The sequence below is a fragment of the Phocoena sinus genome, chromosome 8 (assembly GCF_008692025.1).
Source record: "Phocoena sinus isolate mPhoSin1 chromosome 8, mPhoSin1.pri, whole genome shotgun sequence".
Classification (NCBI taxonomy): Eukaryota; Metazoa; Chordata; class Mammalia; order Artiodactyla; family Phocoenidae; genus Phocoena; species Phocoena sinus.
In genome coordinates, this window is record NC_045770.1 from 58,038,125 (window position 1) to 58,054,272 (window position 16,148).

Below are 16,148 nucleotides of genomic sequence, written 5' to 3' on the forward strand. Positions count from 1 at the left end.
TGGCAGCCACCTCAATGGCTTGTGTTGAATTTCTCTACTCCTCTTCACTGTGTGTTTCTCAAAGAAGCGTTTCTCTGCTCTCTCATCACTCCTCCCCCATCTGCATCCTACGCATCCTTGAAGACTCAGCTGAAACCCTATGCCTCTCTTGGCCCCTATCCCTGACCACTCTGGCCCACTTTCATAGATTCTTTCAGGAGGAACATTTTTTCAGAGCACTTTTTGGGGCAACATACAGTAACCTCCCTCCTCTGAACTCAGTTTTTGTCTCCACCTGTTTGGTACTTTCATTTATTCTGCCATTTACGTGTTGTCTGGAATCACGATCAGTTTCATGGGTTAGCATCCTGTCCCCCCAGCTAGACTGTAAACTAGCAGGGATCATATGTTGTCCTTGAAATGCCTGGCTCCATATTAGGCCGTTGTAGCCAGAGCAATTTGCAAAGGGTCACATCTGACTGAGTCAAGCCCTCGCTTAAACTCTTTAATGGGTCACTTTTTTTCTTTTGCGGTATGCGGGTGTCTCACTGCTGTGGCCTCTCCCGCTGCGGAGCACAGGCTCCAGACGCGCAGACTCAGCGGCCATGGCTCACAGGCCCAGCCGCTCCGCGGCATGTGGGATCTTCCCGGACCGGGGCACGAACCCGCGTCCCCTGCATCGGCAGGCGGGCTCTCAACCACTGCGCCACCAGGGAAGCCCTGATGGGTCACTTTTGCTTTCAAATGATTACAGAGCTCCTTGGCCTGGCTGCTGCCACTCCCTCTGCAGCATGTTCCCATTATACTGACACCCTAGCCACCCTAAACAACTTGCATCTCCATGAACAGGCAGTGCTCTCACTGGCTCCCCACACACTCTTCTCTCTGCTTGAACCACTCTTCCCTTGGTCTCTTTCCACCTGTGTGATTCCAGTTGTCTTTTGGGCATCCTGGGAAGGCTTCCTGTCCTTCATAAGAATGGGCTAGATGCTCCTTCTCCGTATTTCCATAGCACCCTGTACTTGTCCATTAGGGCCCCATTGGATGCCTTATGTCTGGTTTCCTATGTTGTATTTACAATGCATAGCACAGTGCTTAGCACAGAGAACGACCAATAAGTATCTTCCCCCCAAATGAATGACTTGTAGATGCACAGTAAATAATTCTTAAAGGAATTAAATGCAGTGTGGCTCTTTAACGGAGGGGGCGGGCAGGGTCGAGTGGAGATTCCCTAGGATTTGTTTTTAAACCACTGATGTTGTCTGAAAAGAACAGAAGGGACTATCTCTCTATGAATCTCTCCTCACTCCTCTATGAATGGCTCAGGAGAGGATGCTGGCTAGAGGACTAGAAAGAGACATCAGTCACCTACCGATTCCCTGCATCCTAGTATTGTAGAGGGAGAGGCTGAGAAGGACTACAAGAATGTATTGTTCCCATGCTGCATTTTATAGCTGGGGAAATGGGTCCAAGCAAGGGAAGAGCCTTTTCCAAGGTTGTCTACCTGGTTTAGCAGCAGGAATAATAATATTGTAGAAGCCTCTGAGAAGGGAAAGGGTTTCTGTCACATGCCCTTTGTTGCTCCGTGCTCTGCTGTGACTGCATGTGAAGTGCTAGGGCTGTGCCTTTAGCCACAGGACTCTGGTTCATTCACTCCTGGGTACATTTCACCAATATTGAGCACCTACTCCCTGCCAGGCCTTCTCTGCATCCTGGGGATACAGCACTGAAAAAAGACCAAGTCCTTGCCCTCACGGAGCTCACATTCTGATGACAAATGCAGAAGTAGACATCCTTATGTAAATAATATTTCTCTTTCTGTCCCTGGTACAGTACTTTTGCAATTAGAGGCCACTTTATTTAAAAATAATTTAAAATCTATATCTAGACATTCAGAACAAAATAGAGACATTCAGTTAAATTAGTGACTTCCAACCTGTTTGGTTGTTTTTTCCCCATAACCAAGGCAGCTGCAAACAAAACAGATTTTGATTCTCTGTAAGGAAGGGCTTTTATCAGAATTGTTCAGAAGTAGCGGGCTGCCTCTGAGGATAGAAAGTGTCCTGTCATTGGAGGTGTTCATTTAATTTAACTTACCATCAGTCAGGCCCTGCCCCAAACACTGGGATATAAAGATGAATAAGAAACAGTCCTTGTTCTTACAGAACTCACAGTCTTGCAGATGCAAACGGGATTCAAAATCACTTGTATTTCAGTTCTACTTTTTCAGACCTTTTTCAGTTTTTACTATTTACCAGATATGAAGCTAAAGGTTATTTTCAACTCTGAGCTTTTATGTCACTTACGATTGATAACTATCACTAAATTAGTAGCATGTACAAAATATCCTTTAATTAAGGAGAAATGGGTGATTGTTAGGCTTATGCTAAGAGAGGAGCGTGTCTATGGAAGTGAGAGCCCTTCCCTTTGCATCATAACCACTTGGACTTTCTCTTACATCCTTCACACCAGCTACAGAGATCTGTGGTGGCATCAGGCGAAAAGCAGTTACCAGTGGAGTACCGCATCAGCAAAAGGTAAGAGGGGTCCTTTCTTGGCAGGGACTCTGGTCATGCCTGCTGGCCACCCTTGGGCCTGTGGCACAGGTGACTGAAGGTCAGCAACACCCATTCAGGTGCCATTAGAGACGCCACAGTAGTTCACGTTTACATCTGTACATTCTTGTGGAGAGGGAGCAATTTCCACTCCCCTTACCCAAGGGCCTTTCTCAGGTGGTTACATGGTCTGAGAACTTAACTAGGAGGCCATTAGGGAGAGACTTGAAAAAGCTCCTATGCCCTAGACCAAAAATTAAGTGTGTAGTTGTTCTCCTAACCAGGATTGCTTTTCCAGGGAACAAGTCCTGTCTCTATTTGGAATTTGACTTTACCTCCTGACTCATATTCAAAGCATGACTTGCCACCACTCAGGCAAGAGGGATGGCCAGAATCTCTGGATCTGATCCCTTCTGTGGTTGAGAGCCCAGCCGTATTCCCTCCCCTCCATCCCTGCTCCCCCTCCACTGTAGCCCTTGGTCTGTGCTGTAAGGACAGGATACCGTAAGAGGAGGGTCCCCACCGGAGCCATGGGAGATGGTGATGACATCCTTGGGGAGAGGCCAGACCTCAAGCTGGGTGGATGCTTTTGTTGTCTGGGAAGCGAGGTGAGTGATGAAAGCTTGGATTCAGAATCATCTGGCTTAACTTGTTTGGTCTGGTACGTTTTGGGGACCTTTTACATTAGAAGTTATTTTCTAAGTTTTGAAAGGCCCGTCTAACCTCAGCTTCGTTGCTTTGCTAACCTTTCTGATACTGTAGTGTCAAGGAGAAAATTCCACCTTCTGTTTAGAGTCATTGCTTTTAGGGGAGTAGGTGATATTCTCTTTACTTTTCAGGTAAAGAAACTGAGACCCTCATTGCCTCCTCTCACTACCCACCCTCCCCCACAGTGCACCCATTTGAATTTTGGTTCTGTCCTCACAACTTCACTGGAACTGGTCCCTCAAAGGTCACCTATGCACTCCAAATCACTATCCACAAAGACCAGGTTCCCGACCACAGTGTCCTCAGCTTTCTACAACATGCCCTGAGCCTACTTTGCTAGCATTATTTCCCATTACTTCTCTAACAGACTAAATGCTTTCGTGCTGACACACACTGTAGTATATCACCCCACCATGTCTGTGCTTATGCTATTTCTTCAGCCTGGAATATTGCTATGTCTTTTCTATCTATTGAAATTTTATGCACCCTTCAAAATTTGGCCTACATGTCCATCTTACCTCAGTGCCCCAGTCAGAATTAACATCTTCCTCTGTGCTCCCCAGAACTTTACTTTAAGGGCTGGTTCTTATTTTTAACTCTACCTTGATTTGTGCTCAGTTGTATTTGTGTATATTTGTGTGTCTCCTCTCATGAGCTCTTTGAACACAACAGCTTTGTCTTGGGTATCTTTGTAAACCTTAGAGCCCACAGCACAGCACTATGCGTGCACTCCATACAAAAGAATGAACAAATTAATCCATCATCTATAGACCAAGGAAGTGGTCTTCCCAGACATGCCAAGGTGCTTCCCTTAAGAGCCTTCATCATCTCTCCAGGAGGCTCACTGGCTTTGCTTGGGGAGCACTTCCTCACTTCCCAGGGACCACATTCTGATGCCAAATCCTCCACTTTATCAGAACCTCAATAAGACATTCAGGAAAAGAGACTGAACTTTGCTCTTTGGCCTTTGACCTATCCTGGTTTGTCCTGAAGTAGAGCAAAAGAGCAGAGATTTTTCTGTGTTTTACAGCAATCAGTAACATACAGCTTACAAAGCATCTTCATGAGCATCGTCTGTCACAATCTTCCTGAGTCTGTGTAGCAGATATTATTACCATCCCCATATTATAGACGAATACACTGAACCTTAAGAGAGGTGCAAGGTTAAGGGCCTGGCCAAGGGTCAAGCCGAGGATCCGGGACTGGTCTTACTCCTCTGAATCCAAAGCTTTTTCCATTGCACCCAGCTTCCTCCATTGAGATGTCTCTAAACATAGCATTCTTAAAGACAGGGTTTTGTCTTCTTTCTCTTTGTATCCCAGTGCCTGGTGACGTGAACCTTCACTCTTCACACACCTAGCACAGGGTCTGGCATACAGTAGGCCTCAGAGAATGTTTGTTGAATGAATGTGTGAATGTTAAGATAGAGCACAAAATGGACTGGGCCGACTTAACAGGAGGAGTGAGTAGGTAATTAGGTATTCGTGTCTGTCTTCCTGTCCTCCTTGCCTTCCTTCCTTCCTTCCTTCTGGCAGTTGACATCATTCATTCACAGATATTTAGTCATTTCTGGCATCAGATCACTGATGCTGCAACCTGTGGTGTGTTTTAGTGCCTGGCTAAAGGACACCGTTGACCCAGTGCTGGTGACCCTCGACCATCGCATTGCCTCCCTTACAGGCCTTGACGTCCAGCCTCCCTACGCAGAGTATCTCCAGGTGGTAAACTACGGAATCGGAGGGCACTATGAGCCTCACTTTGACCATGCTACGGTAACCATGGGGTCGGTGACCAATCTCGTGGGGTAGGCAACGAGGGTGTTATTTATTTCTCTGAGACAGAGCTCTTCTAGGGCCCCCAGAGAATACCGCATGAAAGTTTAGAACAAAGGTTCTCGTTCTAGGTAGATTGAAAGCCTTGGTTTCAAGCTGATTGCTGCTGACTCATCTTCTTTTTACTAAAACTCACTGAAAAACACTCTTACAATGATTGAATTTTATGACATGTAAATTATATCAATTAAACTCTTCTATGACAAAAAAGTGTGCCTCTTTGGCAAATAATTGGGAACTCCAGGCTTATGACTGGAGTATTTTTACAGAATAATTATCTGTAATGTTTTATATGTTAATTTATTTCACCAAGAACCTGAAGGTGCAATCAACCCCTCACATAGTGCTTTCACTATTAACAAGCAATTTTGTTTGATTAGTAGTATACAGTTCACTTATATGAGTATCTAATAACGTGGTAAGAGGAAAAAAGTACATTGAGTACCTGCCAGCAAAGATAGGCACATACTTGGCTAGGTATAGCTCAAGGCTATATCCCATCTGTGACTCCTCTATTTTTCTCCTCCCTGTATTATGGTGGCATCCTGGCTGTTACTCTGGTGCCATCTGCATAAAATAATGATATGTTCTATTTTTGTCTCAGTCACCAACCAGCCCACTGTACAGAATGAACTCTGGGAACCGAGTCGCAACATTTATGATCTACGTGAGTCTTGCTCTGGAGGGACCAGGGCTGCTTACTTAATGACTATTTATATCTCTTTTATTTTATGGTTTTCAAAGCAATATCAGATACTGATTTTATCTGAATTTCACAGCAGAAAAATCTCCAGGATGTTTGTGAATTTCATACAGCACTCTTGTTAGGCACTATAGGAGAGATAAAGAAATATCAATACAAGTCAGTTCCTTCCCTCAAAGAGCTTACATTGTGTAGACCTCAATGTGACCTTGTCATTGTCAGTGATTAGGATGGGAAGTGGGGTTACACCGAAGGCCAAGAGATCCTGGGACCCGAACAACACAGGAAGGGGATGTGAGTGTCTCTGTCTTTGAGGTCCCATAGACTAGTTGGTGTTGAAAAGCATGGACCTATAGGTGAGGTTGTGGAGCTATGAGGGGAGAGAGGAGAGAAATGAAGCAGCTGAGATTACAAGAGGGAAGAACGGAGATGCCTATAGAGAAATTCAGTAAGTGTGGCTCTCTCATATGCGGTGAAAATTTTCTTCCTTATCTCCTCATAAATTCTTCACTAAAATCTACATTATATCCCCTTAAAACAAATTGCCCTTCTCTCCTAGTTTCTGACCTGATCCTATAGAATTCGGACCCAGTCTTTATTATCTCACCTATCCTCTTCCCTTCAGATCATGTGGGTTTACCTCCTTCTCCATGGACAAGTCATAATTTCAGGCATCTGTCACTTAAATTATAAGAGGTGTATTACTGTTAAATGAAGGAATAAACATGCCAAATGTAAGTGCTCTACATAACACCCTAAGGTGAAGGCCTGGTTTCAGGCTCATTAGAATAGCAGACACCTACACCCTAGCATTCCCTCTTTCCTTAGTCCTGTTAACTGGTCTCCACAGTGTAGCCAGGAAAGGACACTCAGAGGCCAGCACTCTGTAGTTTTAATGCTGGCAATCCCAACATATTTCTTCATGTGGCTTGGTTTTAATTTTATGCAGAACTGGAAGGCTGCCATTGCCAATGGTGTCTGGCCTCTCATGGTCATTCTGAACATTCTGATCAGGCAGAGGGATGGCTGACGTCAGCTCTCTGGGCAGGAGACACAGCTTGGATCAGCTGCTGGTACATCTCTGGTTGATGACTAAAGCTGGCATGGGAGGTCACAGGCAGTGAAGTGCATTGATATCAACCAAAGAATAGGACATCTAGGGGCCAATATCTCTCTGTTCTTTATCCCCCTAGCATCTTCTGTAGCTGACTCCCTGATTACAGAGGTCCACTTACTATGGTAAGGGTACTATGGTAAGGGTAGCCCAGCAATTTTAAATGACAAATGCAAGAGTGTGTATATGTTTGGATTTTAAGCCTTTGATACACAGTGGAATGGAAAGCGTTTTGGATTTGGAGTCAGTTGGTCTAATTCTGGTTCTGCCACTTAACATGTGGCCTCAGCACAGATCACATCAATTCTTCGAGCTTGTTTTCTTGCTCTGTGCCTCCTCACAGGGCTCTCATGAGGATCTGATGAAATAATGTAAGGGGATATCTCTCTGTGAAGTTTCATACAATATGTTTCTATCATGTATCCCAGAAAGCAAGCATAGGACCCCATAAATGGGATCGTGGGACCTAGGAAATGCTAGGTTATGCCCAATCCTTTCATCTTCAGGTTGGTGTTAAGACCATCATAAACATTTCTGAACATAAGAGATAAGATTTATGGAGAACATAAGAGTAATATTATATAGGGAGAAAATAATCTTTAAGAAGTATTGGGAGGATTGAGTTGAAATCAGGTTAGTGATTTTCTACTCAGACTGGACATAAGATCAGTCCCAGTACAAAACAGTGGAAGGTTTACAGAGGGAAGATTTCCCTCCCCTCCAGCAATCATACAATCCATGCCCTGCTCATGAGCTTCATAGCACACAGATCCGATTCTCTTTTCAATTTGTTGGACAAGTCCGTCCTTCCCACTATACTGTGAAACCACAGGTAGAGGACGGCAGGAAAGTCCAGGTTCCCTCTGTTGTATCTTGCTTACACCCACAGTGGCTGACAGCAGGGGTCTGAACAGAATCATCCAGTTTGTTAGTTACTTGAACACAAGGAGCAAATTGTTGCTCTCATCGCCCTTCCCAAAGGACTACAGGGGGAGCCAAGATGTGCTAAAAATCACCACTGCCTTTTCCAGGTTCTGAATTGCCACGTCAGTTCAGTTTCCTCTAACAAGTGCTAACATCCCAACTCCCATAGCCCTTGCTCTGTAACACAGGCGAATATGGTGGGATCTGTGAATGTGCTGGTAGACAGTTAGCCAGGGCGAGGTAAGACTGGCACTCTGTGTCATGCTGCTGGTGAGAAAATAATTTAGCAGTATGTATCTAAAATATTGAATATTTGCATATACTTTTGACCCAATAATACTAATGCTCAGACTCTTTCCTAAGAGAACAATCTAAAACACAAAAATGATTTTACTCATTCAGATGTTCATAGTGTTGTTTATAATAGTAAACAGTGGGAAATAACCTAATGTTCAAGTGTGTATGTAGCATAATGGTTATGAGCAGGGACTTTGTAGTCAGACAGCATTGGCTCAGCTCCAGTCCTGGCTCAGTCACCAAGGAGTTATATGACCTTTTGTAAACCACTCAATCTCTCTGAGACTTGGTTTCCTCATCTGTAGAATGTAAATAATAACAATCCTAACTCACAGGAATAGTGAGGATGATATATTTGTTGTGAGGAATAAGTGAGATAATATATTTGTAAGGACTTAGTGTGATGCCTAACATACGGCCAGTGCTCAATAAATGTTAACTATTACAGTTAAACCATAACAGTGCTTTTTTCTTTTTCCAGATGGTAAGATGATGAATAATATTAAGTATTTTAAAGTATTTTTCAAAATGTTTAGGTTATTACATATTTCTTTGACAATCAGAAAAAACTCTCCAAGTTAAGTAAGTACATCCATAATTCTAGAATATACCAGTGGTGAAACCCTTTAGCTGAGATTACCTAGAGAGGGTCTGAGTGATCTGGGAAACACACCAAAGGTGCAATCAGTATTTCCTGTGATGCCCAGCTTTCAAATATAATCATTGTATTCTAAACAGTGTTTTGTAAGCCACTGGTCATGATCCATTAGTGGGCTGTGAAATCAAGTTAGTGGATCTGGTCAGTATTTAAGAAATCTGAACTAGAATAGAATAAAATAAAATGGAAAATAACAGAGGGCATCTGATGTAGTTAAGAATATTTTATGAAACTTACTTCAGGGACGTGTCTGTTTCTTGGGTTGTGACATAAACTGTTCATTTCTTCCTGAGGGCCTCGAAGTTTGAATCTACTTATGGTAACCCTCAATAAGGATGTTAGCTCAAAGGGTAAAGAAAGGGGGCATTTCTAAACGTTGTCCTCTCGTGGCCCTGCAGGCAAATACTGATGCCACTGAGTAGGCTCTCTCAATTCCTAAATTGGGTGATTGTATTTCCATAAGTATTTCTCCCAGAGTTGAAAGAGGGGCACACAAGAGGGAATTTATGCAGAAATGACATCAGACGTCATGTGAGGCAGAGTAGGGCAGTCGGGATATTTCAACCCTGGCTCTTCCTCTGGCCTTGCAGCTGAGCTCGGTGGAAGCTGGAGGAGCCACAGCCTTCATCTACGGCAACTTTAGCGTGCCTGTGGTCAAGGTGAGTGGGGGTCTGACCCCAACAGGTGGTTTTAGCAGTGCAGAACTAACACCCTAGCGTTCATGCTGCCTGTGCTTGCAAGCTTATTCCTGGGAGAGGGAATGAAACGAGGTCTCCCCTGATTCCCAGAATCAAAGATAATCCCTCAATTTTGACTCCTGCATTTACTTGTGCCTCTTTTTTATTTTATTTACACTTACATTACAAGAGGATGATTACATGTGTGCCTTCCCATTACAATAGAGCTCCTCAAAGGTGAGAGTCCCCTTCGATCCTTGACAACAAGTGGTCCCTTCAGTCATTCCTTTAGTAAACACTGGAGGCTGGAGGCACTGAGAGTACCGAGGAAAACTCGTAGTCCTTGCCTCCAGAAGTCAACATAACGTATTGCAGTAGGAGTTATAATGTCAAGCAAGGCACAGAGGGCGGCCAGTGTGGTAAGAGTTTTGTTTAATGAATTAATATCTCCCCCAAATGTCAGATCAGTCAATCAGGGATGACAGCCCTTACTTCAGGAATGAAATGAAGACAAATAATTGAGATCACGTCTCATAGCACTTAGCACAGTATCCAGCACATCCTAAGCATTCAGTGAGTAAATGCTGGGTATCTATCAAAACTCAGGGGGTTGGCCAAGGTTAAAGTAAGCGTATAGGAAAAAAAGCGGGGGACAGGGGGAAAAAGAACATATACGATTTGGAATCAAAATGCCTGGGTTTGAGTCCTGACCTTGCTCTGTCTTAGTTGCATTATTTAAAGCCCCTAAGTCTCAACTTCCTTGCTGGTGAGGTGGGGATGATGATCCCAGCTTCCTGCGGGTGTTATTAGGAAGTGCCTAAGGAAGAGTCAGCGGCTCAGTTAAGTTCTTAGTTGTGTGAGGAATATTTTGTTCCACCTTGTGCTTTTTGTCGAGTTTCTCTCCTCAGTGATCCTATGACACCCTGTGCTCACCTTTCCCCCAGCACTTGTCACACTGTCTCATCCTCGTTTGTTTTTATGTCTGTCTCTCCCACAAGACTGAACTCCCTGAGACAACTGGACATGATCTGTCTCTGCATCCTCAGGGCCTAGAGCAGAGCAGGCCCTCAATAAGGGATGCATGAGTGAATGAGTAAATGGCAGCTTATACCATCTTGTGGCATTTTATGCATGCCTTGCCCCCAATCTGCATGGACAGTTTTCTTGTTTAATGACATGCATGCCTTTGTCCTCAGTCAAGTGCTTCCTAAGGACTGAGATTCTGGGCTGACCTCCCCTGGGGCGGGGTCTGCTTGTTTTCAGAATGCAGCACTATTTTGGTGGAACCTGCATAGGAGTGGTGAAGGGAATGGTGACACACTTCATGCTGGCTGTCCTGTCCTGGTAGGAGATAAGTGGGGTAAGGCCTGTCTTTCTGGGCATGGGAATTGGGTGAGGGGTTCAGGGTAAAGTGAAATAGGGGATGGATGGAAAATAACATAGCCTTTTCATTCCAAAAGCTTAACAGTGCCACATTATATTGAGGTGATCAGATTCTGGATTAGTTGCCACCAGTACATTGGGAGCCCATAAGGCCAGGCTTTTTTCATAGAGCAGGTGTCAGTAAAAGTTTATTGGCCTTACCAGATGGGCCTTGATTCCTGAGCACAGCTAAGGAATAATTGTTGCTAAGTCCCAGTCCTCTATCCTAAGGAGAGAACCATCAGGTGCTTCCCCATGAGGAGATGGTCAAACAAGGAAGAGATAAGTAAGTAGGGGGTGTGTTTATGTCATATATGTGTCTAAGAGCACTTAGCTCTGAAGACAGAAAAAGAAGTAGAAGAGGGACTCTTGTGCTGAGGTGGACTTTGCCAGGAGAATCCATCCCTTTTCTCTCATTACCCTGGAATGGTTCCCTGGGGGAGGTGGGCTTTTAGGAGCTACGTGAAGGGTAAGTGACCACAGTACCCACGGGTTTGAAAATTAGTCTGTAGTAGCAGGACCTGTCAGGGACTTTTTCCAGGTGCCACTGTCCTTTTTGCTCTTTACTGCCGCTGAAGCAATGTCTTGTAGTCCATAGTAGGGCTGGGACCGGGGTGAGGCAAGTGAGTTGCCAAGGGTGTGGAATTTAATGGCCCTGTGAGCGAGCATCGCTACTGTCTGCTCCGCTGAGCCTGCTCTTCTTCCTCCCCATTTCCCCCAGTGGCCAACAAGTGGATACACGAGTATGGACAGGAATTCCGCAGACCTTGCAGCTCAAGCCCTGAAGACTAAAATGTTGGCAGAGAGAAGCTGGAGGAGTCCTTTGGCTTTCCAGAGAAGCCAGAAGCCAAAAGCTATGGTAAGAGAGGAGAAAGGAGAGCAAAGCTTCTGGAGGAGGGACTTTGTCAGCATTGCCTATTCCTTGCAAACGGAAGACAAGGAAGTGGTCTCTAGCAGGGGACATCTGAGAACTTACAGTTTCTCCTCAAGCCATGAGTCACAGTAGAATGAACAATAGAAAGGAGGGGGCAAGGAGGCTGGAGAGAGAAGTTTCTAGAGCTCAGACACTTTCTCTTGGGAACAGGACATATCAACAGTCTCCAGGGTTTGGTCATTGGGGCTTTTGCTACTTGAGCCTTGACCACGGGGGCCCAGAAGTGGCAGTGAGGACACCTGCAGGTGGTGCCTGACCCCCATATGCCCTTCTGCCTACTGACTTCTGCTGAAGGCTGAGCAGGGGGTGTCTCTGTATCAGGAGTGTACCTCATGTGATGATATTTTTAAAACAGAAAATAACTTTAAAATATGATTTTTTAATACAGCCATTAAAAATGTTTTAATACAGTCATTAAAGATGTTTACAAATCATTTTTCACAACCAGGAACATTCTTACTTTGTAATAGTGAGTGAAAAAGGCAGAGTATAATATTTTATTTATGTGTAATCTCATCTTGGCTCCCTTCTCACTGCATTCCAGACACAAGACATTCTTTCTATTCCTCAAAACCAACATGGGTCCCACTCTTCGGGCCTTTTGCGTTCGCTGCTGCTGGTCTCACCATTCCACTCTCGGCTCAGTGCCGCTTCAGAGGCCTTCTCTGACACCCAAACTTCCAGCCACTTTCGTTCACATTAGCCAACTTTGTTTTCTTCCTAACACTTTTCTTGACATTACTTTATTCATTTAATTGTGGCCAGTGGCCTTCCCTGCAGGGTGAATGCTTTAAGACCCCTCTATACTTTGTAAATGCCTCTATTGTAGCCCCCATCTCACTGAATTTCACTATTTGTTTATTTGCCTGGCTGCCTGCACTCCTTATACCTCTTGGTATCCCCAGAAAAAGGTCTGTTTCAAATAAGTAGGCATTCAGCAAATATTTTTGGATAAATGAATAAGAAGGCCTCCTTTGAGTTGTACTTTGGAGGACAGGTAGAATTTTTTTATAGGCAGAGTCTAGTGAGGAGAAGCATTTCCCAGCAGAAGGACTAGCATGAGCTAAGGCTGCACTGATGAGTGACTTGTGCAAAGAGAACATTCCAGGCGACTTGGCTCAGGTTCCTCAACGGGAGCTAGGGCGCGTGCCTTGCTCACAAAAAAGCCACACAAGTCAAGGACTAGGCGCTTAGACACTATGCTGCCTCCGCCCCCTCCCTGCACCATGCACGTCAGGGTTTCTGCCTCCCAGAGCTCTGTGGGCCCCAAGGAAAAGGTTCTGGTGTGCTGATGTTCGGCTTCCTGAAGGGCCTCCATGAGCAGCTGGTCACATCCCCAGTATTTCCGCTGAATGCATCAGGACTCTGGAAACCCTCCTACTAAATTACTGTCATGTAGGGAAGAAAAAGTACTTTCCCCCTACCCGTCTGAGTTCTTAGCTGAAACCTGTGTAATAAAAGACATATTAACAAAAGGAAACCCACAAGCTTAGTGACATGTATACATCATGTATACATGGAAGATACCCAGAGGAAAATGAATAACTCCCTGAGGTGACTTAGAACTTGGGATGAAATATCATCTTAAGAGGGAACGGGGGGATGTAGCCCTCTTAGATTCCTAGGAATGATAAATGGGCCCTTAGAGTATAGCCCATAGGTGGGAGATGTGATGGTGACAGTTTATCTAGGTGTGATGTCCACTTGTAGTCTCTTCTCCTGTGGTAAGGGTCAGTCTTCCTTGGTTGGTGAAACTCTTGAAGAGGGGATTTCTAACAATTGAGTTCCTTTTGGAGCATCTGTCTTCAGGCAGGTGAGAGCAGTTCAGGGAAAGTGGTGTGTCTGTGGAGCCCCAGAAATGCTTAGTAGGTAGCTATTTCTAAATAGGACTGACTGTGGCTTGGTACATAGCTAGTTTATAATTTTGTTTCTTTCTTGCACACTTCTTCAACTGTTTTTCTAACAGCTTTCTCCAACCTGGGTTCCTGGTGTTGCACTCAGTATCTCTCACAAGATTCACTACAGGGAAGATTCTTTATGTTAATGACTACTATCATTGTCATTAGTAACATACTGACCATTTACCACTGGCCAAGCACTGTGATAAGAACTGAGGTGTACTTGTCTCCTTCAGTCCTCACGATGAATAGGTACTATTATCTCCATTTTATAGATGAGGGAAACTGAGGCAGAGAATGTGTAACTTGCCTGAGGTTACATAAAGTGGCACAGGCAGGATTCGAATACAGGTCTGCCTCTGAAGATCTTTTAAATTGAAGTACAGCTGATTTACAAAGTTGTGTTAATTTCATGTGTACAGTGAAGTGATTCACATACAGTATATATGTGTATATATATATGTTCTTTTTCAGATTCTTTTCCCTTATAGATTATTACAAGATATTGAGTATAGTTCTCTGTGCTATACAGTAGGCTCCTGTTGGTTATCTATTTTATATATAGTAGTTTAGATGTGTTAATCCCAAATTCCTAATTTATCCCTCCTCCCCTTTCCCCTTTGGTAACCATAAGCTTGTTTTCTATGTCTGTGAGTCTATTTCTATTTTGTAAATAAGTTCATCACTTATATCATTTTTTTAGATTCCACATATAAGCAATATCATGTGATATTTGTCTTTGTCTGGCTTACTTTACTTAGTATGGTAATCTTTAGGTCCATCTATGGACCTAGAAAGAAACAGAAAATATGAACAGGCCAATTACCAGCACCAGTACTGAAACTGAATCAGTAGTTTTAAAACTCCCAACAAACCAAAGTCCAGGACCAGATAGCTTCACAGGTGAATTCTACCGAACGTTTAGAGAAGAGTTAACACCTATCCTTCTGAAACTATTCCAAAACGTTGCAGAGGAAGAAACACTTCTGAACTCATTCTATGAGGCCACCATCACCCTGATATCAAAACCAGATAAAGAGTGGGAGGGAGACGCAAGAGGGAGGAGATATGGGAACATATGTATATGTATAGCTGATTCACTTTGTTATAAAGCAGAAACTAACACACCATTGTAAAACAATTATACTCTAATAAAGATGTTAAAAAATAAATAAAAATAACTAAAAAGATACTAAAAACAAACAAACAACCAGACAAAAATATCACAAAATAAGGAAAATTACAGGCCAGTATCACTGATGAACATCGATGCAAAAATCCTCAATGAAATGCTAGCAAACCAACTCCAACAATACATTAAAAGGATCACGCACCACGATCAAGTGGGCTTTATCCCAGGATGCAAGGAACTTTCAATATCTGCAAATCAATCAGTATGATACACCACATTAACAAATTGAAGAATAAAAACCATATGATCATCTCAATAGCTGAAGAAAGAGCTTTTGATAAAATTCAACATCCATTTATGGTAAAAACTCTCCAGAAAGTGGGCAGAGAAAGAACACACCTCAACATAATAAACGCCATATATGACAAACCCACAGCTAACATCACACTCAATGGTGAAAAGCTGAAAGCATTTCCTCTAAGATCAGGAACAAGACAAGGATGTCCATTCTCACCACTTTTATTTAACATAGTTTTGGAAGTCCTAGCCATAGCAAGCAGAGAAGAAAAAGAAGTAAAAGGAATCCAAATTGGAAAAGAAGAAGTAAAACTGTCACTGTTTGCAGATGACATGATACTATACACAGAAAATCCTAAAGACACTAGCAGAAAACTACTAGAGCTAATCAATGAATTTGGTAAAGGTGCAGAAAATTAACACACAGAAATCTGTTGCATTTCCATACACTAACAACGAAATACCAGAAAGAGAAATTAAGGAAACAATCCCATTTACCATCACATCAGAAAGAATAAAATACCTAGGAATAAACCTACGTAAGGAGGCAAAAGACCTATACTCTGAAGACGGTAAAATGCTGATGAAAGAAACTGAAGACGACACAATCAGATGGAAAGATATACCATGTTCTTGGATTGGAAGAATCAATATCATTAAAATGACAATACTACCCAAGGCAATCTACAGATTCAACACAATCCCTATCAAATTACCAATGGCATTTTTCAGAGAATTAGAGCAAAAAATTTTTAATTTGTATGGAAACACAAAAGTCTCTGAATAACCAAAGCAATATTCAGAAAGAAAAATAGAGCTCGAGGAATCAGGCTCCCTGACTTCAGACTATACTACAAAATTACAGTAATCAAAACAATATGGTACTGGCACAAAAACAGACGTATAGATCAATGGAAAAGCATAGAAAGCCCAGAAATAAACCCACTCACTTATGGTCAATTAATCTACAACAAAGGAGGCAAGAACATACAATAGAGAAAAGACAGTCTCTTCAATA

The 16,148-nt window shown here is 43.2% G+C and overlaps 1 protein-coding gene across 2 annotated transcripts in view; it reads left to right on the forward strand.

The window, feature by feature from the left end:
* Positions 1-14,863, forward strand: part of P4HA3 (prolyl 4-hydroxylase subunit alpha 3) — a 37,166-nt gene extending 22,303 nt beyond the window's left edge. The window contains exons 8-13 of one of the 2 annotated variants that reach the window (XM_032641372.1): positions 2,452-2,516; positions 4,855-5,014; positions 5,679-5,741; positions 9,361-9,429; positions 10,711-10,791; positions 11,591-14,388. In XM_032641372.1, the coding sequence (XP_032497263.1) occupies positions 2,452-2,516; positions 4,855-5,014; positions 5,679-5,741; positions 9,361-9,429; positions 10,711-10,791; positions 11,591-11,875 (723 nt within the window). In that variant the 3' untranslated portion in view covers positions 11,876-14,388. Of the gene's footprint in view, positions 1-2,451; positions 2,517-4,854; positions 5,015-5,678; positions 5,742-9,360; positions 9,430-10,710; positions 10,808-11,590 lie in introns of both variants that reach the window. The other variant, XM_032641373.1, reaches the window with a different exon arrangement.
* The last annotated feature ends 1,285 nt before the right edge of the window (positions 14,864-16,148 follow it).